Raw genomic sequence first — 26,015 nt, 5'->3', positions numbered from 1 at the left:
AGTGTTAAATCATCGGGGCAAACAGATCCACCGCAGCTCCTTCTCCACCAACACCACATCTGCAAAACTTGGCACTCGCCCCTACAGATCATGAGCCTCACACACCACATCACACACAGTCTCCAACTTCTACATGAATGCTATTTCTGGACCGGCCCACATTAACATTGTCTGAAATCACAAAACAAATGGAGAAGCTACACACAGCCTCCAGGTCTGATCAGTTGAAATGAGCCGTCTTGTGATTTGATGATAAATTATCCGTCTCCCACCAGTATACAGTCAGCAGAGGGTGAACTTGAGTGATGTGGGAGTAAACCACGTCCTCAAGACTCCACTATTTAACCCGACTAAGCAGGCTTAGGACTGTGGACTTAATTAAACCTGACCCTCTCTGACTCTCCTCTCTGAGTCTGCAGATTGACATTCAAACATAGGAAATTGTGCACTGTTACTACACTGCTGCACAGCGAACACACACTGTGCACAGCATTAAGCCAATAAACCTATGAGGGCAGAGATAATTGCAATTTGCATTGCACACTGCCTTTACGAATACTAATACTCCAACAGTAAACAAGCAAGTACCTATTTCAGAAGAGATTATCCCACCAAACATTACTGACCATCTTCAGCAGGTGAATGAAAGTCTGGGTAAAGCAAAAAAACTAAACTAAACTAAACTAAACTAAACTAAACTAAACTAAACTAAACTAAACTAAACTAAACAAAACAAAACAAAACAAAACTGTGTAATGAGTCTGTCACATTACAGAAAAATGTTACCACACAGCCAAATTTACATTATTTTAAAAAATCAGCAAGTATAAAGAAAATTAGGTTTCAAAATCATTAAAAAATGAGCTGTACTCTCTGCTCTGGGACACTGAGGGCGTGTCTGCTGAAGGAGCGGAAACTACGGTGACTTGTAATGTTGGAGCTCTTAGCATTATATTGTACATTAGTGTTGCTCCGTTCACCCTGTGAGTGAGCAGTGAGTTTGTTGCATTCTGCAAGCTCTCTGAGCTCGCTCAGTCAAATAATTACAATACATTATTATATAAACACAAACAGAACATCTGTCACTAACCTACCTTTCAGTTGTTTAGGAGCGAATCTCCTACCCCGCCCACCGGCACTTACTGCTTTGGGTGTGTGCTTTGTGCGAACATTAGCTGTGATTAGCTGCTGAACCAGAGTCTGTCGCTGTGCAACAGCTCTCTCGTTCTTTTGCATTGGATGTGTATGTTACTGTGCAACTGGTTATGCTGCTAACAGGAGTCTGTAGCTGCGCGGTGGCTCTTTCTTCAGCTTGGGGGCAGTGTGTGTTTTGAAAAACAGTTTACCGGTCTAATTCAGCTCAACACAGTTCCCAGTCTTTTCACATGAGTTCAATAAGTATGTCGGAAAAAAAATACTGATTTTTCTTTAGCTGGACTTTGTAAGTGTCTCTAAGAGACTTGGCTGTAAATTTGCGACTGACAAGACAATCCTCCTATCTCTTTAAATCAACAGTCAATATCAGTCCCGGTCCTCAGTCTGAAGTTCCAGTTAACTGCACATAGCTTCCAGTGTCGTTTATCTGTGCTCATTCGCATGCACCTACAACCACAGAGCAGTGAGATTATCATATTATCAATCAAGTCTGGTTTATGGCAGACTCTAAGCTTGTCATCGTCGCAGCATCACCTCTAAATTTCCACGAAATGCTAGCAGTACAAAGAAGGGAGCTGAAGGTAACATTTGGGAATATAATGTTATTAAATTGTCATTTCTCTATGGGGTTTTAGTACAGAAGCTGTTGCCCCTTTTTGTATAATCTGTCATAAATAACAACTCTGTGGCTGCTGATCTGCAGACAAAGCTGCGTTGTTTAGCCAGTTGTTGGTGCTACCATTTTTAGTTTCAAATTTCCCTGTTCAAACTGACAGAAAACCCCATCTCTTCTTTATTAAAACTGTCTCTTGGTATTCCGCCATCTCACCTGGAAGTGAATTTTCTATCTGCCACAGGAGCCACTGTAATGATTAAAACAGATACCAAATACTATGATGAAAGCCCCGTTCTTATTACTTAAGCTGTGTCAGCTTAGCGAGCTTCTTTTCCTGCACACAGCTCGAAAGTCTCCTTAGAGTGTGAATCATATAAGCATATCAATTGCTTCTACTGAGTAAAGAACAAAAAAGCTTAAGAGAAATACACTGATACCAAGGGCCTATCAAAACTCAAGGACAAAGCATACAATGTGATGAATTTATCAAATCCTGCAAGGCATTGAAAAGTCACGCCAGTCTTGTTCGTTTAGGAGGTGGTTATTCGTTGGCACCCGAGTAAGTAAAATCTCAAATGACACAGCAGTGCATTTACTCTGAAATCTTTTGTCTTACATGTCATTAAGCACCACATTAACTCCCCTTTAATGGAGGGGATTTGTAAGCCCTGATTTCGTTTGCACATTTAGTGCACTGAAACCATGTCACACATATTCTATTTTTATATAAGCACTTCGGTTCATGTACCTCATCCAGTTCTTAGACCTGAACTTAATGCAGAGATAAGATTAAGCCGAACATTCATAATAGACTTGCCACAAAATTTATTAGTCTTTTTGCTACCACAAGGCTGGAATGAGTCACAGAAACCACTGTGCACTACAAGAGCCGCCAATTCCCCACCAACCCCCACCCTTTTCTCCTACACTTTCTAAACTTACCCAGTAAGCCCTAGTGTGGGTAGTTACAGTAGTTCCCCTGTAGAAAGAAGTGCCCTGATTAGTCAGACTGGGGAAATAAATGGCTAAACACTTTCAGATAAAACATGTATCCGAGCAAATGTGCCGATAATATTAGGCAGTGAACCAGCTGAATTAAACATCACATGCTTCCCTCACCGATTCATGTCCACATCTAACTCCAACCCAGGACGTGAATTGGAGCATATAGGACTAGTTCACTGACAGATTCAACTCAATAGACTAGGAGAGGGGGGGAGAACTAGGCAGTGTGTTGCTGGATGAATAAAAAATGAAAGTGTAGTGCTTCAGTAAATTCACTCTCTCCATCCCGTGAGGAGGGTGGGTGGTGGAGGGGTGGGGATGACGGTGGAGTAGAGGCTTGTTTGAAAACTGAACCAGTGCTGCATTCCCACATCCACCCGTATCCAGCGAGGGGCTCTTTAAAAATTCATTAATTTACAGCAAAAATAGATTAAAGCACCCAGCTGAGCAAAACTCAAAATTTGGCTCCTGAATAACATTAATGATAAAACAACTCCCTCAAGCCCGGTGGGGTTTTGCCTGAAGAAAGAGTACTGGCTTTTTTCACCTTACAGCACCTTGAGAATAATTTATTTTCAATCATTGCTAAAATAATGCATTTCTAATTGTCATTTTTAATTACGCTTTTCTTCGGATGGGAAAAAAAGGAGCCGAGCAAAAAACCTGCATAAACTAATTAAAATCCATCCAAGGATCTGCCATTCCCATGATGCCATGCCAATGTCATTCTATTCACCATTTGATATCTCAGCTACAGAGACTCAATGACAGCTGCTCCAGGCCCCAAAAAACGCCTAGAACTGCAGTTACAGTAATTGCTCTGGCCAGCACTAAATGAGGTTCACTTAAGTGCAATTATCCCCCTCTGATCTCTCACATAAAGAGACTTCTTTAACATGGAGAAGTGGGCTCACACAATGTGACTGCAAACAAGATTCAAATTGGAATCAGGGAGGCATTTCCAGCAGATGAATGGCTTCATAGCTCATCTGCATTCTAGTGATGCACGGCGTTGCTAATGAAGACTGCCAGTCCCTTCTCACCAACGCGGCTTCCATGAGAGCAAAACTTCACACTGGATATATAACCAGAGTACAGGGTGGAATTTCTAACAAAACTGTCCAGTCATTTGGCCTGAGCCGCATTAGAGGACGACCTAGCCTCCACGCAGAGTAAACAGCTGTTAAAAAGAAAAGGAAGATCCTGGTGTTTTCGCTAAATCCAAGGTGAAAACTGCACTGAAGGACAAGATGATGAGCAATGAAGTGAAAAGGAAGAAGCTGAAATAACTTTCAAAGCAGAGGAATTGAAACAAGCCAACTTTGGATTGCGACCAAAAATAAGTCATCATAATAAAATTTAAAAAATAAAAAGAGGCCTTTGACCAACAGCATCACGACTACACCATGCCAAAAAAATATATCAGACGTCCTCATGAATAAATTGCCATCTGCCAATCGCATAACACAATAGGTTTCCAGCCTGAGGGGTAAGATGTGGCGGTCTAATAGGGGTTGCTACAGAGAGTACCTGTTGGGTGCAGTCCAACAACACAGGGTGGTGGGGAGGGGGGCTGTGATGGGCATTCATGTTGCCACAGGCTCAACTACCACCAGGAGTCTGATAACTGCATCTCACGGATGGCCATTTGAATAATCACTTCAACAAGGGGAGAAATTAAAAAGCCTCTCAGTGAGACGGGGCTAGGCACAAGGCCACATACTGAATTCCAAATGAGGAGCTGGTATTTGAAAAAAGTAGAAACCTGGTCTAAATTCACTCTCTTATAGTGGCTTGCTGACCCTTGACATCTATCCAAATTAGCCCCATATCATGTCACTATTCTATTAAATTACACTTTGAAAATGAAAACATATTTTTTCTTCAGAGATGATAGAAGAATGTGCAACCTGCACCACACACACACACGCACACACACACACACACACACACACACACACACACACACACACACACACACACACACACAAAACACAGGAAGACCTTGGAGGAGAACTGTAGGTGTTGTGTATTTTAAACCATTAGGCAATAGACTTTTCAAAGACCACTGCAGGCTAAAACTGCCATTAAAGAGAAGCAGTATCACATCCTCCTATTCACACTTTTAAATGGTTACTCTGAGACTAAACAGATGTGTAATCTTCTCTATTCTTTCTTCACAACCATTCATCAAAACCTTGAGGTTGTTTTTAAGAAAGGGATCCATAAAAAGTTACTAACTCTGCTCAGTTTGATTTGATGTAAAATAGCAAATAACAACTATACTAAAAAGGCTTATAAATCACTGAAAACATGCATAAAGAGGAGCCTTAAAAGTCTCAGCCTGCACAACATCTCCCATCATGAACAAAACTAAATGCTTAGGCTATAAACTTACAGAATTTGATGGATAATAGAGTAGAGCTTTAAGGAACAACTACCACAACGTTTGCCATGATTCATATTTCTGCACGCAAAAAAGCATGCATCGGCTGCTCTCTAGGTCTATTCTTTCACAGCCAGCAAGCAAACAACTGCAAGATGCCACTTCCGCCGTCTATGCCAATCATTCCACTGTTGTATTTCACATAGTTTCAATTGAAATGAATTATTCTTTGTAAAAACATTCTTTTCTAAAAAGCTGAATTACCTGATTTGCTTCAAGGATTATAGTATTTCTTAAAAGACAGTTGCCGATTTCCATAAAGTGCACATGGAGCCTCTCAGAGAGCAGCGTACAGCAGCAGGGCAATTCACAAAATAAGATAGAGTGACACATCTTAATTTTTAGATAATGTGATATATGGGGCTTATCTGGCTCTGCTTACCTGGATGGAGTAACATCAAAACTCAAACACCATGTGTCTTTCTACAGCTGCATGCACAGATAGCCTCGATCCAGACAGCTTGCTGTAGGCCTGCTATTTAAAGGATGGGTGATTAAGAAGCAAACCAGGTCTGACCTTTGATTGCGGGTGCTGACTAACGCTATGGGCATTTTGTTAGTTGAAGCAGAAGGTCTGGCAGGGCTGGGATATTCGGGGGAATTTATAATGTTTTGTTTTAGTCATAAATTCAACCTTTTTCACGCTGGCTTTATGACAAAATAAACTTGCGAGCATGGGAGTTAAAGATGAGCAGCTAACATTTTGCACCTCATTGCACCTCCATCGTTAAAATAACAACGTGACTTCATTGATAAAACTTGCACAAGTTGACAGCGGGGCAAATTAAGAGTTCAGTCATCCATCCTCTAATAAAGGCCGTCAGGATAAAGCAAGGGCACCGTTTTGTATACAGCTGCACGCAAATGCCACAGCTGTTTAGTTTAAAGTCGTAGCATTAACTAATTAGTGTCTGCCCCGTGCGATCACACACACCAACCGGTGAAACATCAAAGCATGCCCTGAGAAATGTCTTGCACACAGGTCCAAATATTTAACTGCAACACCGTCTGTGCCATCTCAGGGCAATCCACAAGGGTATGCCACCACCAGAGGTAAAGACACAGTCCCGAGATCAAATTCAGTTGCTTAAAATTCACCTGAAACATGCTTTGCACTTGTTGATTGTCCGGCCACATGACAAACCCGCGCCTCGTCATAAAGATCGACTAGTTTTTCATGCGTGGATCATTATTTTTCTGAAGGAATTTACCAGCCGCCTGCGAAACACACGATTGACAGACGAGAAAACACACTGCAACAGCTGTGAGTCAAATACCATCAGAGCATGCAGGAAAGCCAAATGACACTGGGTTTCTACACACACACACACACACACACACACACACACATACACACACGCACAGTTCATGCAGGACACACAACGTCTCACATACCAAACAGCTAGCTAACGATAGCTGTTGGAGGGCTGGGATAGGTCATTATATCCACCTAATGCGAGGAAAACGCACACACACACCTAGTCCTGGCCCATGAGAGAGCCCCGACAGCGCTCAGCTAAAGTTAGCTGGCTACCAAAACTGGCTAGCTAGCTGTCAAAGTTGCCCTGTCAGTTGTCACCGGTTGCACGGCGGTGCTAGCAGGCTAACGCGAGAGCTGTCAACTTAGAGAGTTACAGCAACACGGCCGGGGTGTACTAACACTGACCGCAGGGAAACACTGACTGGCTCTCTGAGGGAAAAAGGTGTCCCCGCACCCACAGCGAGCGGAAAGCTGTGTGCCAAGGCCTGTTCACCGGGCTCAATCCCCAGAACTTCAGTGCAGCTCACTTCCCCGTTAAAGTCGTCCATTTCGTGGGCCTTAGTTCAACTTCCATGCCCGTGTAGCTCACTTACTCTGGGTGAAAGCTGCTGTGACGGTGGCTCTCTGTAATCCTGACGGTAGTTTCAGAGTAACTGCCCCCTCCCCTTTCTTCCACCTCCTCTTCTTCAGCTAGCGGGGGCTCCCCAGGAGTGTCCCGTGCTCTTGACGTTATCGTCCCTGTGCAAAGAAGCACCGTGGCCGTAGCTTCGCCGGTGTGCCCGCGGTGCCGTGGCGTCCCTCCTCAGCTTCTCTCCACCTTCTCCAGTTCGCCTTTCTCTCGGCGGCCGAGCCAACATCCGGGACTCTCCCCCGTTTGGGTTAAGTGCCCGGAACTACTTTCACATACGACGACGCACATGAAGGTTTCTCTCGCGCGCTCCTTCTCACCACCCCTGCCGCCACAGAAACTAGCGCGCGGTCAAACGCACAAGCCCGCAGTGGAAACAGCAGCGCGTGCGCCCACACACACACGCGCTTGCCTGACAAGCAATTGATCAGCAAATCAGCTTTATTTAGGGAGCACTGTAATCGACTGTAATTTATAATTATAATATAATCATACAATTAGTTAGATATACCCAAATAAATAAGGGACTGTTCTTCATTCATAGAGCACCCAAGTCATGAGTCCTAAAACCCAGTCAGTCGGATCTCCAGACATTTTAGCAAGAACATTTTATAATGTCTTTTAGTTGAGTGTTGTAACTTTATGTAACATTGATATCTGTGTCTTTTTAACTGTAACTGTATGTTGGTATTCTATGTCATCTTGATGTAAATATTTATCTTTTTGTATTTTTGTTGGAGACTAGCAAAATCTATTATCTCTATATGTGAAACATTAGTTACTACAGCTTGTTTGTAACAGGCTGAAGTTGTAATATGTTAATTCACATTGCCCCTATCAAATACACTATATATATATATAAATAGATATTCCACTCAAAGAACCTAATTCGTTGTTATTATTTTTAAAAAATCCAAATTTCTCCAAGAATGAACAGTAGCCTATATAGGAAATTTATTCACTATCTTAGCTACATTTTATACTCATAAGCATTTTTATAAAGAGACTGCCCTCACAATACTTTCAAAAACAGTGATGTATCTTAAAACAACATATAACTTAACATAATTGTAATCAACAAACCAAAACCATTAATTTATTCAAAACATATAGCTTTATTATATAACTAATTAGGTAAACCCTTGCGTGTGTTCATACTTATGGCTATTTTATTATTTTACATTATTTTTCTCTGTCTGGTTTGTACCCACTTGTGTAACTATTTTTATTTGTAATTTTTTTGATAGACCAGTGTATTTGGTTACAAAACTGTTAATTATAAAAAAAATTAAAAAAAAAAAAAAAGGAAATCCGTTGGCATTTCAGCATTTCTGGTTCTCTTTTCTCAAAGTCATTGTTTTTTTGAATGGGTTTCTGGTTAGAAGCTTTAAATAAGGTCTGTGGTTAACACAAACTTAAAACACACATTTTGCTCTATGACATAAAATTTGTCAGTAAATACCCCACTTGCAAACTTTTAAGCTTTTATGTGTCTTAAAAAATAAGGTTGCTAACAAGTGGCTAAATGAGACTACAGAACGTCATCACCCCAAATACGGCTTTACAGCCTCAATACGGTGGTGACGTGACTGCAGTGTAGTTCATTTTAGCTTAGCATTAGCTTTTTACCTCATTTAGGCTTCAAGAATCATTAAAGTGGTGTTCATTTGTGAAGTTTATCTTACTGAACAAAACGTTGAAGTATCATAAACGTTTGTTTACCACAGAGCTTATTTTCTGTATTAATCCAAAATCTAATGGCGGAATCTCATAGGCTTTTTAACAAGGGAACCAGGGTGACGTTAGCTTCTGGGTTGGCCTGCAGAAAAACCTCATCCCTGTGGTGCTTTATTAGAGGAGGGAGGTGGCTGGGGTTTCACTTCATTTGTTTTTAATAGGTTTTTTTTGCTTTTTGGTTTTGGTTGACCTTCCCTGAAGCTAGAAAATGCTTAAGTTTTAAGTACTGTTATAAAGTATTGCCACTTTTTTTACATTACACCGCTGAGTATTTCAACCAGACACCAGCTCTAATAAAGAATATCAGAAATGCATGCTTCATGTTAACATTATCAGCCTGACACTGAATAATTATGAGTTTTAACCGTATTTTTAACCACCCTTCAATTCAAGATTTGGGACTGTTCAAGAAAAAGAAAAAGTTTTTCATCTACTGTCATAGTCCATTTTAAATATGGTTTACATGTTATGGCATAATTCTCAAAATTCTGACCACTTCCTTTTTTATTATTAGCATTTACCTATACATTTATTTTCAGTATTTAGTTACATTTAATATTAAAAATTACTTTTGATACTTTAAATATCAGATATTTTAAGATTTTTACTCAAGTAACATTCTAATCGGTGACTTTAACTTCTACCAGCCATTTTCTGGTAAGATATCTGTACTTTTACTCAAATATGGCTTTCAGGTACTTTATCCACCATTGATTCAGAAGATGTATGAACCTCCCTCCACCATAAATTAGTTATATTTTATAAAACTTATTCCTTTGTGTTCTTAAGTTAAAAGTTGAAGACAAACTCATGGAATTGAAAAAAGTATTGGTTTTTCACTCTTGTAATGTATGCTGGTTCTGACGAAATATCACTATTTTAAGCTCAGATTTGGGTATGTTTGGGGTTTTTTTCTGTCCAATGTTTTTTGCACATGTTGTGTCCAATGACCATCAGAAATTCGAAATCCAATTATAATTCATGTTTTTACAGTTTCTGGCAATGATAAATGATGTAATTTTGGTGTTTGTTTTTAAAGAAAATATGCTTTCCAAACCCGTCTTTATAATAATGTAAAATCATGCCAAAAAAAAGAAAAAAAGAAATTAAGAAACAACGCACAGAAGACAGGGCGACAGAATACATGCAGAAAATAGGGTTGTCCACTTCGGCAGCTCTGTCTGATAAGTAACCCCTGATAAAAGGTTTACATGTTGTAATAAATGGTTTTAGGCTATTAAAGATTGATAAATCATTTACATTTTTTCAGTGTCATGCCAAGAAAAACTTTGGGTTCTCCAGGTTGTGAAAAATCTCACTAAGTGGTGTATGCTTTCTGTTTATTAATATAATAATAATATACCATAATAATGTTATTAGGCTACATGATGGTAATCTATTAATACATACTTAAGGGCCCATCTGATTGGTTAAAAAGCTACAAAGATTACCTGATCATTTTAGGGGGATTTTTTTTATATATAACCTAGCAACCTAAAAGTTGTTCTTATTAATGGATGATAATTAACCTATCAGTTAATGATTTAGACTATTAACAACTAGTTAACCGATTAGTGATAACTTACAATTTATTAATGATAGTTGTGCCAAATATGAAAGTTGTGCTAATAAGGCAATAAGTAATAAAGAAGCTGATGAAAAACATAAGAGATTGTAGTCCACGATTAAACTAACCTATACACCTTTTAGGAGTGTATTTTTTAGTTAAACAGAATAATGTAATTAGTAGAAAAGGTTGAACATAGAAAGCTTATATAGGTCCCCCTAACAAGTATTGCAGTGGGGGCCGATTTTTATTTTATATAAAAGCCTGTATTTTGTATAAGCATTCAACTCCTCTGGAGACAGTATATATATGCTACCACACACAAGAATATTGCACAGTTTTAGTTGCAGACTACTACTGAAAAATAACCTATAATTTATTCATTCACTTTCTGTGTATTAGTGTGTCTCAGAGTTCCTACATCATGGTCTAAATGTTGTTTAAATTCTAGTGGTGAAACACTGAACTCAGTCATTAATTCATTTTTCATTTAAATATAGTGAATAAAGAAAATGTCTAACTATCCGTTGTACAGCATAAACTGCACTCGAGTTTATTTAATACAGCTAATGAAAAATACCAAAGACATGACCTCAGTGTCCTCAGTGGTATCTACAGCCCTGATCCTCAGTAATCTAGAAAGCTTCCATTGACCTGATCATATTTTTATTTTTTATAAAAGAAAAGAAAAATCACATGATTTCATGTGGTACATTTGAGTTATCATATCATTTTTTTATCATTAATATGGTATGGTATATTATTATGATATGGAAAAAATAAAGTTACTATAAGGGATGGTTCACTTGCCCAAACTAATTGTTTTATGAGTTCTTATGACAAAGTTATGAAACATGTTATTGTTGAGGCCTTGAAAGATTACTTTATGGTTTGACTAACTATAGTTTCTTTCAGTCTACACCCAGAACTACAGCTTCTGTGTGTAGGCCAAAAATATAGAAAACACGTAATCGAGTGGAAAACAATGGGCCTGTAAAGTTCCATTTTAAAACCCACACAGTCATTGCCATTTTATGTTTTTTAAATTATTTTACAAGTTAATTATAAACTACATAGTCTTTTTATTTTTTCTATGGGCCTAGTATCTCTGTATTTCAATTTAAAATATTTTATAATCCAATGGTGGATTGTATTGGGCTATACTAACCTTTGGCCATATTTAAATTTTACGTAGCCTATCTTTTTCATTTTTAAACAAAGTGCCTCTTGAGCACAAAAGTCCAAATGGAGTTTTATAAAACTGGAACTAACGCTTTTATTTTCTATTTAACTGATGAAGTCTCAGGGGGAAAAAACGGCCATTTAGTTTTTATAAACATGAAATTAACCTACACAGCACTAACTGTGCGGAAATGTAACGGATTAATCAACACTTGCATCAAGCAAAGCAGATATGCAGAAAAAATGTGATCGTCTCTCGCAGGACAACAGCGCCTCTTGTGGGTTAATCAGAGAGACTGCAGTTAATAAATAAAATCTGAGGTAAAATGATCAATCATTTTGAATTGGCTTAAAACCTTTAGCCTTCAGTAATCACGAGCCCGGCTTCTGCGCAAGGTGTCGCTTTAGACTGAAGCACAGAGGTTTCATGGAGGTAGGTCTATCACTAACGCTGATTATCTGAGACATTAGAGGAAAAAAGGTTGATAAACTCAGTCAGAAAGTTAGTCTAAGCCACATAACTTCCGAAAAAATCCCTCTGTGCCGGGTTTTCCAACCAGCCTTTACATTCTCTCCAAAATAATTTTACATTTAACAAACCAACATCTATTCTTTCAGGTTAAATTATATATATATATATATTTAAATTCCTTACAGTCTCTGCAGATGGAGATGTTATAGCTGAATTGATGTCGCAATAGAATAATGATTTATGATCATCTAAAAACAAACAAAAAAAAAATAGGTGAAGAGCAAAATGTCAAATCTGTAGTAGCTATCTAAATGTATAACAACCTGGTAGGCCCACAGATTATTTTGTTTGCAAAACATTTTGACGACCGACTAAGTATAGCTAATGATTATAATATTATCTAACCTAAACAAGTGTGTGAGTTTACAATAACAGAAATATTCTCAATTAGTTATTTCCAGAAGTGTTGTTAAACCTGGGCATCTGAGGCTTTAGCCCCAAATGTTTTATAAATAGGCCCGCATCTAAATATATAGGCTATATAATTTTTTTCAAATATAAGAGACCAAATAATAAGTCATTGCGTTCATACTTAAATATAAATATATGCACTGAACTGTTGTCCAAGTCTAGCAGACACATTTTTAATGATAGCATTTTGAGAAGTGTTCTAAAGTTCATACTAATTACTAACTACTTTTTTCCCTCATTACAATTAATAAAACAAAGGTAATTAAGGTGCCAGAGTGTCTACAAAAGTATCAAAATAGAGCTTGTTCACCAAAGAGGGGAAAAACAAGAAAGAAAAGAAATGCCAGGGAAGGGTCCCCCTAGACCCCCTGCTGAGGTCGTGGCAAAGCCCCCAGTGTCCTCAAATCTTAAAAACGCCCCCTGGTTGTTTCTTATTTTGCATGGAGTTTTGGGAAAATAGAAAACACACTCAACAGGAAAAACTATATCAAATCTATTTCAAAGTTATTAACACATGTGGTGCATTTCGTTTTTCTAACTGCAAATTCAGATATGAACTTTGATACATATGAGATTTTAAATAAATAGGTCCTAATATAATAGTCACCCTTTAAAAAGTATATAGTTAAAAAAAAACTCACCAGAAACGAGCATTGTGAACATCATGCACCCAGATCCAGCCAGCCTTTTGAGGAAATGACAACTTCTTAAAACTATTCATAGATAGAAAATAGTCAAAGGAGACCACAAAGACGATCTGATGAGTTCCGACTATTTCAGATCATTATCAAACATTAAAAGGTGTTTTGTTGCCATGACACTTGAATCAGGGGGACAGTCCAGCCCAAAAGATCCCCTTTACGAAAAAATTCCCCCTGTGCCCTCTGGGAGTCTGTGTGCGCCACTGGTGATGCTAAAGTTCATAAAGCCTACCACCTCATATGAAAGTGAGAAAAGTAAATGACGCACTACATGATTTCACCTTACTCAGAAATACCATGAGCTGAGGTGGTTGCAGTACCGCTTATGACCACAGGGGGCGCTGGCGGGTTTCCTCTGTCTTTATAAAGACCAAAGAATTCATCTCACTGCCTTCAGGAAGTGCACAAGTTGTTTCGAAGCAGACTGAGAACAACATCAACATCTAAAGTAGGAGATTTAACTGTGTTATCTGTAAGTATTGTGACAAAACGTTGTTTTTGTTTCATTCACGGTGTTGTCACAGTGGCAAATTATTTGTCTAATAGCAGATGACGTAACGTGCTGTACCGTGTATGTAAAGACTCACCAGCTCTTCTTCATATCACTCAACATTTGCAGATAAATTCACTTAACTTATTTTGTCCTTGACATAATTAACTAAAGAGTCTTGGTTTCCTGTAGTTAATCGGTATTTTATTTTATTACGCAAAATGTTAAGGTCAAGGTTCAAATGTTGAGTTCAGTTAATATATGGTTCGTGCATATGCTGCTGTAAAGTTTGGGCTCTTATAAAGAGTCGCCTGCTATAATACAACGTTACTGTTAGCTTTAATAAGATCCTGTAAAATCTAGCAAAATACTATGATTTGAAAGTCTGCGTATATACCGCTCAGTTATTGTTCAAACTATTTTAAAGGTCCAGTGTGTAGGTTTAGGGGGATGTATTTGCAGAAATGGAATATAATTTCCCCCCCAAATATAATCAACTGAAAATAATGGTTTTATATTTGTTACCTTAGAATGAGCCATCTATTAAGGGAGCGGGTCCTCCTCCACAGAGTCCACCAGTGCACACTGCAATGTTTCTACAGTAGCCCAGAACGGACAAAACATACACTAGATTCACAAACTCACAAAACTCACAAGACTCACAAAAGACTAGGGCTGCACCCGACTGAGAATAATACCAGCTGAATCAGATTTGGCTGTTCAATATAAATATTCAACAGTTGTTTTACATAACAAGTTGTAAAGTCTGAACGGGCTCTGCTGGAAACTCAGTTTGTCAGTGGCATCCATGTAATATAGTAAACAAGCTTATGGCGCTTAAGACTAGATATCAAACAAAAGCCAGGCGCTGTGTCCTATTAACTTGCTATGGGCTCTAAATTTAGCACTTTTAAGCCGAAATTCTCTCCTATCTCCTCCTCTGTGCTGCTGTGAGCACCTCTGTGTATCAAAGAGTAGCATGAAATTCAAGAGCGCTCACTCTCTCTCAAGTCTGAGGACCAAAATGTCCCTAAAGAACACTGAAAGAAAAAGACTCCTTGAATTGAAGCTATTTCAGTGGACTGAGGGCCTCCAACTGATGATTCAAATCTTCGACTTTCAAGGGGCAGCCCCACAAAGGACATGACACAACAGGTCGAACAGGCGGGCTAAACTGATGTTGATATGCAGAACTTCCCCATTAAACACAGGTCTGTGTTTGACTGTTGTCTGAATCCTCTTTCCTGCTGATGTCCTCTCTCTTTCTCCGTCATCAGGCGATGGCTGAACCCAGAATATCTTCCATTGATGGGAAGTTAGCTGAAGAATTTGCCGTTCCCTCCCATGTTGAGGAGGTCAAAGAGAAGATGGCTGCTTTCGCCAAGCATCATGCTGCGGCAGGTCGCCTGGTGGTTCTCATCACATCAGGAGGCACCAAGGTTCCCCTCGAGTCCCGCACTGTTCGCTTCCTCGATAACTTCAGCAGCGGCAGACGAGGAGCCTCCTCAGCAGAGTATTTCATAGACTCCGGCTACGCAGTCATCTTCCTTCACAGGCATCGCTCCCTCTACCCCTACACACGCATGTTCTCAACCATTAACATGCTGGATGCCCTCAGTTTTAAAGGGGGAGAGGGGGAATCTGGAAACTCTGACGTGGTGGTTAACCAGCAGGTGCTTCCCAACATCGCCAAAGCACTTAGGCAATACCAGGAAGTGAAAGAAAGCAAACTCCTTCTGCCCGTTGAGTTCAGCACTCTGTCAGAGTATCTGCATCTACTCAAAGCAGCAGCGCAGGCACTCAGCACAATAGGTAACACATTTACAGGTTGAAGTTTTTGCTTTTACCAAGCATATTTTCATTACCCCTAAATGTTTTTTTTTTTGCACTCAGGGTCCAAGGCCATGTTTTATTTGGCTGCAGCTGTGTCGGACTTTTACATCCCAGCATCTGAGATGCCTGAACACAAAATCCAGTCTTCCAATGGACCTCTTCAAGTGAGTGGAAAAAAAGAGCAAATGTACAAGTAAGATTTGCAAGATGGCAATGCTCATGTGTGCATTAAGCAGGGCCCATCAGCAGAGCGGTTCTGCTGTATTTCTCTCATCTTCCTCCTCCTTAAAATGCCCAGCCCCAACTCACCGCTATAATCTTTACTTTTTTTCCCCCTTCAGCTCAGCATGAACATGGTCCCCAAGATACTGTCCCCGCTGGTGAAGGACTGGGCACCTCAGGCCTTTGTCATATCTTTTAAGCTGGAGACAGACGCAACCATCCTGCTGGACAAGGCTCGACGGGCTCTGGACACGTACAGGCACCAGGCGGTCGTGGCCAACGTGCTGGACTCTAGACGAGGTTACGTGGTGGTGGTGACCCCCGAGACTCAGGCTGAGCTGATCCTCACAGAGGAGGATGTAAAGAATGAGGTGGAGATAGAGGAGAGGATAGTGAGCAACCTGACGTCGGCACACAATAAGTTCATAACACAAGCGGTTTGACAGGATTCATCATGTTGACGCAGCTGTAAGTTGTGTCTCTGCTCTTACCTGATCCTGAGTTTCGCTTCATATTTGCCTGTTCTGCTGAAAAGATACTGTATATTCAGTATGTTCCATAACCTTGGTAATAACTGTAACTGCAAACACGTCATGCCTTCCCTTGTCCTTTACACGTGCTCTGAAAACGGGCCTTTAAGCTTATAATGGTGTGTCTATACAGGGACAATATGCAAGTTATTGAAAGTTTGTAAAATGTTTATTCACTCTGCGCAGCAATCTAAAACAGAAACATTTTCATGATTTTTCTACAACTGACTGACAGTTCAATAATTCAGTGATATGCTTTACTACACACCTATAATAAACAGTTCCAAGTACTGCTGACTGGTATTTTTTTAATCCCATGGTGAGACTTCGTAGCACATTTTGGACTCTTGCTCTGTTACTTAAGTTTGGTGCTCTTCTTGACACCAGCTCGAATACCAGACAGCTCTCCACTGTATCTCGTCTCCTCCCGACGAACCTCACGCACCTGGTAAATATTAACAACAGTGTCAATATTGATCTTGGGAACGTGTTTGATATATCAACAGATAGTCTTGATTCAAACTGATGAGCCTGCAGACAGTCCCAGGAAGCTTTAAACAGTGTAATAAAAATGGCTTTGTTGAGGTGATGAATACAAACCTGGCCCTTTCTGCGGATTGTGGCCCGTTTGTACTTCGCTCTGTGCTTGACTCTGGGATTACGGTCAATTTTCTTCCTCTTTGGTGTGAGCCCCTTGTTCTTGGCCATCTGTGGTATTCATATATACTTAGAATTAGAATAACTGTTCAGCAATAAATTGTTTAACATTGAATGCATGAATAGAGTACATTGTGGAGTAGGGATGATCGATTATGGCAAAAATCACATTAATATTGGGGTAAATATTGGGATCACTATTATCTGACACAATTACTCCATGACTTTGGAAACACTTTGCATTATTCAACCAAAAAAAAGTCCAAAGTACAGAGAGGGATCAAAGGAGATCACGCAAGAGATGCAAGCTACAACCAGCCGTATTTATGCGCCTCCCGCGGCTGATTTTGACAGGGCTAGCTGTGCTCTGGTTAAGAATACAGGGCTTTTTATCACACTGCAGTGAAGTCGCGTATCCCACCTGCAATTTTGTAAAACATATTCTCGATGCCTGCTAAACAAATGACACGATATATAAAATTATGAGATTTTCAGAACCATTGGGGCTTTTCTCTGATGCAGCTCTCAAGTTTAACTCTAGACTAGAGGTTCTCAACCTTTTTTGGGCCAGTGCCCCCCTATCCATTATCCAGGTTAATACCCCACATCATTAAAATGTAGGCTAATTGTCTTCCTTGAGTACAGTGTTGTGTCTGACATCATTACAAATCGTGTCAAATAGCAGATTTGATTAAACTGAGCTGCTGGGATATCATTATCATTCGTTTCTCAATGAGTAAAAAAGCCATGAATATAAATTATATTTGCACACATCGGTTGGAAGTTTGACATTCCAACATAAATTAAGTCCAATAATTGATCACAAACAGCAGCCAATCGGAAAGCAGTAAGTTGGCAGTGATGACGCGGAGGCAGCGTTCTTATGAATTGTTCCGATGGAAATAACAAAGCAGCCTTCAAAGGAGCAGAATACGTATCCTACACATATGACGTTGGGGGTCTCCCCGAGGAATGTGGCGCATCAAACACTTAATTTCCTGCATTCTGGGGAATTTTCATGCATCAATTTATGGTGGAAATGTTTTTGTTTTCTGTGATGGAGTGACAATTCAAAATATGAACATAAAACAAAATACAATGCACAAAGGCTTTATGGTAATCTGTATTACTTAAAAAAAAAATAAAAATATATATATATATATATATATATATATATATATGTATATCTCAACTGACGTGTAGGCATGATTTACTCTTCAGTCTTCCTTTGTGTGGGGTTATAACCTCTTTTAATGTGCATGTTGGACCTCTTCATGTCAATGGCACATTAATTCATTACAATATATTAATAAATCTCTGGACTTTAGGTCATGAGAGTTTAAGCAACTTTTCTGTTCATATTCAGGACCTACTACACATTTAAAACGCATCCTACATATCTGAGATCTCTGAAAAGTTGCAAATAAGTCATAATATTTTGAACTAAAAACAAAAGTCACTTTAGTTTTCTGTGCACAATTAGTTTGTGCTCTGTTTTTTCCCTCCGACTGTCTGACACACAGAGCCCGTTTGGGACTCTGGGTGAGACGTTTAGAGACGCGGCTCTGTACTGCTCTTCATAGGAGGTGGAAAACCAAAACTACATCTAAAAAGCAGGGAGAGCTCATCGTGCATACAGCATCTAACAACACATGCACAGAAGTAGAAAAGCTTGTAAATAAGTAAACAAAAGCTGCACGCAATCCTCGTCTTCAGCAGGGAAAACATTTTTCAAAAAAAAAAAAAAAAGCTTTGATGATGGTGGTTAAAACAAGTCCAATCAGTGAGTGTCACGCGCACACGCCCTGTTTCAGCTCTCACTCTCTCATCACCGCCTGCCCTCTGTCATTCCCCTTTTTCCTCAAGTCTACACCAATCTCATAAACGGCCAGGATGAACTCCAAATGACAGAAATCTGTCGTAGCGACAGAGCACTTAAGTCCCTGATAAAACAAACATTTTAGTGTGTGAGTGGTTGTAACGCCGCACCTGGTAAGTGATTCCTCTCTTAGCATCTGGATCTTCCTCTTCCTCTTCATCCTCCTCCATCCTGCAACAAATTGAGAGTTTATCAGATCCCAAGTTGATTTTGTCCCAAGTTTCATTTTGAAAAATCAAATCATTCGTACTCTTCAGCTTCTGGCTCGTTGCCCTTTCGCTTCAGTTTCGACCGCTTTTCCAACTCTTTGTAGAAACGCAGAGCTGCTTCCTCGTCCAGGTCAGAGTCAGAGTCCTCCTCAACCTCGGGCACAGTTTCTCCAGAGTCCTGCAAACAACATTCACTCGTCACTATTAAAGTTTCATATCAAACATCAGCACCGGATTCAAAGTGAGGTCTGAGGATGAAGAAAAAAATCTCACCTTTTCCTTTTTACCAGAGACTCTGGACTTCTTGCCTTCTGCTGATCTGCTGGTGGTCGTATCTTTCTCCTCACCAGTGAGCAGCTTGCGAAACTGAGGTGCAAGCCGAGCATCTACTGAACTCAGTTCATTGATGAGCTGCAGGCAGGGATTAAAGAGTCAGTAAGACAGGGCTGTAACTAATTTGATGCCCAAGCCTAAATATTTAATGCTGCAGCTGTGAACAGTAGAGGTAGTATCAAAAACAGCAGCACAAAATGGCTGTTCAAAAGAAAAGGACACACAGGGTGAAAACACATTCACTAATACTGTATTTCTAACTGGCAGCAGGTGTTAATAGGCTCATTCAAGATGAATTGCTCCTCGCCTGGAAAGTGGACAAAAGCAGGCGACGGTGACAAAAAGCTGCAATCAAGTAGGACAGTTTTCAGCATTTCCAGCAGCCTTCGGTTAGTACAGGAAATCACAAAAACACTCAGATCCTGTTCCTGACTGAGGCAAACTGTGATGTGTGATAGTGGGCTTTATAAAAAAGACAACATGTACTCAAAAACCTTCAAATGAGACAAATAAAATCAAAATCTCTGAAATTCAAAAAAAGTTAAATCTATCTTAAATGTATCAACATATAGTTGAGTCAACATTTAAACCATTCAGCTGAGAGCCAGGCGTTTCCCATCATGCCCTGGGTTTTGCAGTCGTTCGAGACTAACTGCAGCGCCCACTTGAGATTATTGTTGTTCACATTGATGTCAGAGGAAGTCGGGATGAAGTTGGACAGAAATCTAACGGGCGTACACTGTGCAGTGATCGTCGGTGATCGATTCTGTGCAGGACTGGATCATCTCGAACCAGTCTAACTTCAACACGTGGACTTACATTTCTGTAGGTGAGCAGTCTTTCGATCACTGGATGGTTGTGAACAGGGATCCGTTTTGCTTTTAGCACCAAGTAGAAACTGATGTTTGTGCAGTAACTGTAGCAAGAAAGAATCATCAGTCATTCAATGGACAACTGAGACGTGATTCTGCAACTTTCAATTATAACTGAATTACAACTCACTTGAGATACAGTTGCTGTTTTGTCTTGAGGTAGTCGGCACCCTTTGGAAAACAGGAGAAAATCATTCTGATTCACATTCTTGATTGCTACAAATACTATTATTAAAATGTTTTGGGTTTTTTTTTACTCCCAAACACATATCCACACTACAAGCTTAAATATAGCACTAAACATCACATTTCCCACCTGTTTATTTATTAAACTGTAGTAATTAAAGTAAAATATTTTAAAAAATCGTACCACTGTGGTAGATTTAAATGTGTGTACTCAGCTCCAGGTTGAGCAGCTTATGGGAACCAACATTTCAGCTTTGATTTTAAACAGGTTGAACAGGTTGATGTGTTATACAATACAATTTTGCTGAGTCGCTGTTGCTCTAAAGTCCTATTTGCATGGGACGAGTATTAAGGTGATCTCAAGTAAATAGAAATTGTCCCCCCATGTCTGCATTTCATGCAGCACATCTGCGCAGGATAAGTCTGTATTTTCCTAAAAATTGCTTACATTACATCATTGTGTGAAATGTGGTCAGTAATGTGTGACAGAGTTTTCACTTGACAAATTATAACCATGACAGATTTACATGGGATTAAGATCACAGACGACCTCCACAATCATTTCAGTTAGTAGATGTCTGCAGGTAACAGTTACTAAGACTGACCACAGGTTCATCATAACGAGCTATCTGTTTTACGCTTTTTCACATTTTCATTTAATACACTGCTGGTCTAAAATATCGACTATAGCTGCTTTAACACTAAAAGTCTGCAGATAAATTCAGAGTTATAAATTAGCCACATGCGCTCACCTTTCCTGGTGGGATCTTTCCGTCCTTGACCATCTGTGCGAGGGGCCGCAGCTCATCCTTCAGTTCATTGAGCTGCACACACACCACAGAGAAAAAAAAACATTCACATCCATGACATGTTGTGCTAACTAAGTGATTATCTTTGGGCTTATTAAATCTGAGGTTGTTTTACATGTGTTTTGGTTAACACGTTTCGTTTACCTTTGTCTTGAAGTCCTGAATAAGTTCAAGCAGCTCCGGTGATTCCTTTTTCAGAAGTTTCATTTTTTCTTTCTGGGACATCTGTTTCAGGTCTTTCACGATCCTCTCCTCTTTTCGCACAGTCTTGTTCTCATCCTTCTCTTCCACAGCAAATTCCTACATTTAGACATAAAACGACTAAAATAAACATCTCTAACATCACATGTATACAAACTGCAGGAGAGATTTAAAATAATTTAATACCTGCAAAAAGTTTAAATCATAATCCTCCTCGCTCAGATTTGCAGCTAAACGATTTTGGATATTTTTAGCTTCTTCTTCCTCCTCTTGTTCTTCAGCTTCCAGCTCATCTTGTGATTTCCCCTCTTTAATGACACAATTAAAATGTTGCAGAAGCCGACATTAACCACACAGACAACAAAACTATCATGAACTGCCTGAATAATTCTGCTGGAGATAAAAGATGCTCACTGGCGGTCACATAGTCGGAGTCGTAGAACATCTTCTTCTTGTTGCCCCAGGCCATTTCATTAGGAAGATCTGAGGAAGACAGCACATTACAGTTACATGGGCTAATGTGACATTAAGCGAAATCTTGGACGTAAACAGATGATTTTATGTTTACCTTCTTCTTTTTTCCCTTCTAGATCACTCTCCATGTCTGTCCCCTCATCTTCCTCCTCCTCCTCCTCCTCCTCCTGCTGCTCCTCCTCCTCCTCTGAATCATCCAGGGCCATCACTTCTTCCTGAGAAATTCATCCAAGCTTTAATTTTTTCCTGAGCCACAATAATTTTCTAAAGTTAGATCCAAACAAACACAAGAGCGGTCACCTCATCATCGAGCTCCTCCTCGTCGCTCTCCATTTGAACACCGCTGGCGAGAAGTTTCTATGGCAAAGAGACCCCAGGAAAAAAAAGGTAAAAATGAGGATAAAAACTGCATCATACAGTAACAAGAGAACTACTGTTGAGGTAAACTTACTGCGATCTTCTGATCATGAAATTCATCGATTTTGTCCTTTGTGTACTGTGACGATTTCTGAAAGGGAAAAAACGACACGTGTTGAAAGTAACATAGCAGAGTTGATGTGGTGGCATTTTGTCGAAGGCTGAGAGCAGTTTTTGGTTGTATGAGGCTAGATATCATCAGATAGCAACATTACAATAAAGTGTCAGTTTTAGAGAAAAGTGTCACTAATTTCTAAACTTGTTTAGTGTTTAAGAGACTCCTGAGGTGAAAGTGGACTCATCCGATCGCGAGCTGTGCATGCGCTTACTGAGTGGCCTCAGACAATTAGTGCCTTTCTGGAAATTACCGAGCAGGTGAAGGAACCCGGGAGGAGAAGAGGAAAGCAGGAAAGATGCAGCAAAAAAGTGGATTCGTGTGTGACTCTGAGAAAGTAGGCGCATGTTTTACATGCCGTTGTGTTCAATGTGCAGTATATTTCTTTTGCTCTCAGTATGTTAAACCTCTGTTATTAGATGTTCTCCCTGGGCTTCCCTCTTGTGCAATGTTGTAATGAAATAAACACATTTTAAACACTTTTCTGTCATAAAATTCTTATAAACGGAAGCATACTGTAAGTATCGACAGCACACATACATGCTTTATTGGGCTTTCTGTCAAACAACAGAAGTCCGGGCAGACAGACAACGCTGTAGCAGCAGTGACAGATCTTCTGCTGAGTCCTCTTACCTTATCAGGGACAAGCATGTCCTTGTAGGCTTCAGGATCATCTTCATCATATCGCTCTGTTTTCTTTGGCCTCTGTATCTTCACATTTCTGAGCAATTTAAAAAAAAAGGAGACAGAGTTGAGCGTGTGCCATATCATATCATCGATGATGATACCAGTATAATTTTTAATAGGATCAAAAAAAAGTTCATATCGTGATAAGGGCAATATTTTGTGTGTGTAGGGGGTCTGATGGACAACACTGAGAGACAAACACCACAGCAAGAAGAGTGGAGGAGAGACAGCAGCTAATACAGGTCCAGGTGGAGAAAAACACTCACTCATTCATTCATTCATTCATATATATATATTTATATACAGTACCAGTAAAAAGTTTGGACACACCATTTCATCCAGTGGGTTTTTCTTTATTTTTATTTTATGCATTGTAAATTATTACTTACAATATAAAAACTATGAAAGAACACATGTGGGAATATGCAGCAACAAGAAAGTGTCAAACAAACCCAGAATCAGTTTTATATTTTAGATTCTTCAAAGTAGCCACCTTTTGCTTTTATGACCGCTTTGCACACTTCTGGCATTCTCTCAAATCAGATACATACATACATACATATATATGTCTGCATATGTACTACTGATCGATTTTACTTTGTTGTGTAATATTTAGATTTAACACACAATCTAAATCTCACTCTGTGTTAATGTTGTTGTTTACAAACTAAAGACCTGAGAGATCATTTCCAATCAGTTTTTACTGATTATCTAAAGGCAAACTACATTTATGTTGACATAACTATAACACTTATTTTGTTGCAATTGTATGTTCTTAAAAATGAGTTATAAAATATTCTTATTATTTTTAGTCAAGAGTACCGCTATCCCAAAAATATTCTGAGATATAGCTGTATTGAAGTGTGTTCGCCCATCAAGTACTGCAGTTTCCCCCTGTTAATGCGCAGTGCCCCTGTGCTTAGGTTTGGGAGGGGCACGGGTGCATGTGAGTTTTTATTTATAAAAAACATATATGGTTATTTAAAAAACAATAACAATAAAATAAAAAGGGTTTGGTCCACATGTTCAGGAGGGGCAGAGGAAGGATTGGTTACGTAGTTTCTATGGTTTACAGTTGTCTGGGTGCATTAATCAAAGTTGTAGTGCTAAAATTGCAGTTTAAATAATATATAATATAGCATATAATACAAAATATCTAAAATTAATATTTCACACAAAAAGGGGGAGTGGGGGCAAATAGAAGACGAAAAATTAAAAATATAAGAAAATATTTTTATTTAAAAAAAAATAGATGAGACAAATAAAATATTAATGATATAAAATAGAATTATGTAAGTGCTACAAGTAAAATCAAGTGCTAAAATAATTAAAACACACCAAAGCACACTTTGGTTTGGAATAAAACGTGAAGTGATAAGATAAGATCATCCTCTATGAGTCCCACAACGAGGAAATGTGCATTGTTACAGCAGCAAATGGATATCAAAGCAAAGTATGTTCGAGAGCAAAAGAACAATATAAAAAGTAAAAAACAAAAAATAAAAACTAGAAATAGAGCAAAAAATAAAAATACAAAAAAAGACGCAAAACTCAAGAGTTAAACGATACACATACATACATATATACACTAATTGCACATGATAAGCGCTAAACGTATAACCATAAAAAAAAAAGGTCAGGGAAAACACATACCGACGGGGACACAGACTTCGACATCGTAATTATTATATTATTTTACGGTCCTGTAAATATGTTTTCACCTCTGCAGCATTCAGAGGATGTCTGTATATCTTTAAAGGTCCTGCAGGTCCTGGTGGGAACCCTGAGGGTCCTGGTTTAGTGCTGACAACTTAAAGGACTTTAAAAAGCTCAATGGTGCCATAACACGTCCCCCCCTAACTGTTAATGGCCACAAGAAAACAGTGCATGCAGGTGTTGGGGTTTATAAAAACATCAAAAACGTGCAGTGCTGTCAGCTAACTTTAGCCAGACTCACCTTTTCGCTCGAACCATGGTGGAAAATGATTCAACCTGTTTGCTTCACGTTAGCAAACAACACAGGACGCTACAACGAAAACGAAAATAAGACGTTTCAGTGCCAGTGGTTATATCTGGAGATTAAAAGAAACGCAAACTGTGAAAGTCCAGTTGCGTTCAGTTGAAATGAAACGTTTTGGTCTGTGGTACCACGTGCTTCCGGGATTTCTTCTTCTTCTGTGGTTTTGATGGTGGTCTGCAAAGCGGTGTGGAGGTGCATACCGCCTCCTGCTGTACTGGAGTGTGTAAGATCATTTTTATTTAGCCGTGTTTGATATGTTTATAGGTTAAAATCAAACAAGTTATATGCAAATACCGATACAAAGGAATTAGCAGAGAAGGAGAGAGAAAGCCTCAAAGGGCCCCTACCTAAATAAATAAATAAAAACAAATCCCTCTGTAAAAAAATACGATTATAAAATAGATTTTTTTAAAAAGACTTATCTTTAAAAAAAAAAAAAAAGGACCCCTGTGTGATGAAAAATTGACCTCTGTTGGGGAAGATAAAGATTTATATCCTTCTGGATCTCAAAGCCTACCCATTACATGAAAAATATTTATTTCATTTCATTTATTTATTTGCACCATTAACAACAGTAACATAAAAGATGTTGAAAAGACAGGGTGCCAGAGCAGTTAGAAACCCAAATGGGCTTATAGAAATACCTTACCAAAGGCAATACAATAATACAATGCTTGTAATAAAATTACAAGTAATACAATAAATTACAATACTTTGATGCAGGCAATGTACAGTGGGGTCAACAAAAAAAACACAAAAAGATCAAAACAAATTATAATTATCAGTGTGTGTGTGTGTGTGTGTGTGTGTGTGTGTGTGTGTGTGTGTGTGTGCGTGCAT

At 39.1% G+C, this 26,015-nt stretch overlaps 3 protein-coding genes across 5 annotated transcripts in view; 1 reads left to right on the top strand and 2 right to left on the bottom strand.

Moving 5' to 3' along the window:
* Positions 1–7,363, bottom strand: part of foxj3 (forkhead box J3) — a 98,575-nt gene extending 91,212 nt beyond the window's left edge. For both annotated transcript variants that reach the window (XM_042506774.2, XM_042506783.2), the window contains exon 1: positions 7,077–7,363. The gene's annotated coding sequence lies outside the window, so the exon portion shown is untranslated. The remainder of the gene's footprint in view (positions 1–7,076) is intronic.
* A 6,206-nt stretch (positions 7,364–13,569) lies between these two features.
* Positions 13,570–16,606, top strand: ppcs (phosphopantothenoylcysteine synthetase). 2 transcript variants are annotated; one of them, XM_042508637.2, is made up of 4 exons: positions 13,570–13,713; positions 15,009–15,543; positions 15,625–15,728; positions 15,906–16,606. In XM_042508637.2, the coding sequence occupies exons 2-4, from the start codon at positions 15,012–15,014 to the stop codon at positions 16,227–16,229; spliced, it is 960 nt and encodes a 319-aa protein (XP_042364571.1). In that variant the 5' UTR covers positions 13,570–13,713; positions 15,009–15,011; the 3' UTR covers positions 16,230–16,606. The 2 variants fall into 2 exon arrangements, with proteins under 2 accessions (XP_042364571.1, XP_087945760.1); XM_088089634.1 differs by having other exon boundaries at positions 13,624–13,689.
* On the bottom strand, positions 16,464–25,340 carry utp3 (UTP3 small subunit processome component). The gene is made up of 16 exons (XM_042508627.2): positions 25,113–25,340; positions 23,102–23,189; positions 22,388–22,444; positions 22,237–22,293; positions 22,031–22,151; positions 21,877–21,945; positions 21,649–21,770; positions 21,406–21,561; positions 21,205–21,276; positions 20,397–20,437; positions 20,214–20,310; positions 19,335–19,472; positions 19,103–19,239; positions 18,963–19,023; positions 16,917–17,024; positions 16,464–16,761 (listed from the first exon to the last, which is right to left on the bottom strand). Exons 1-16 carry the CDS (start codon positions 25,127–25,129, stop codon positions 16,672–16,674), a joined length of 1,431 nt encoding a protein of 476 aa, XP_042364561.2. The 5' UTR covers positions 25,130–25,340; the 3' UTR covers positions 16,464–16,671.
* Between the last annotated feature and the right edge of the window lie 675 nt (positions 25,341–26,015).

Source organism: Plectropomus leopardus, chromosome 2, assembly GCF_026936395.1.
Source record: "Plectropomus leopardus strain MGB_pleo_1.0 chromosome 2, ASM2693639v1, whole genome shotgun sequence".
Taxonomy (NCBI): Eukaryota; Metazoa; Chordata; class Actinopteri; order Perciformes; family Serranidae; genus Plectropomus; species Plectropomus leopardus.
This window is presented reverse-complemented; position numbering and strand designations above follow the sequence as displayed.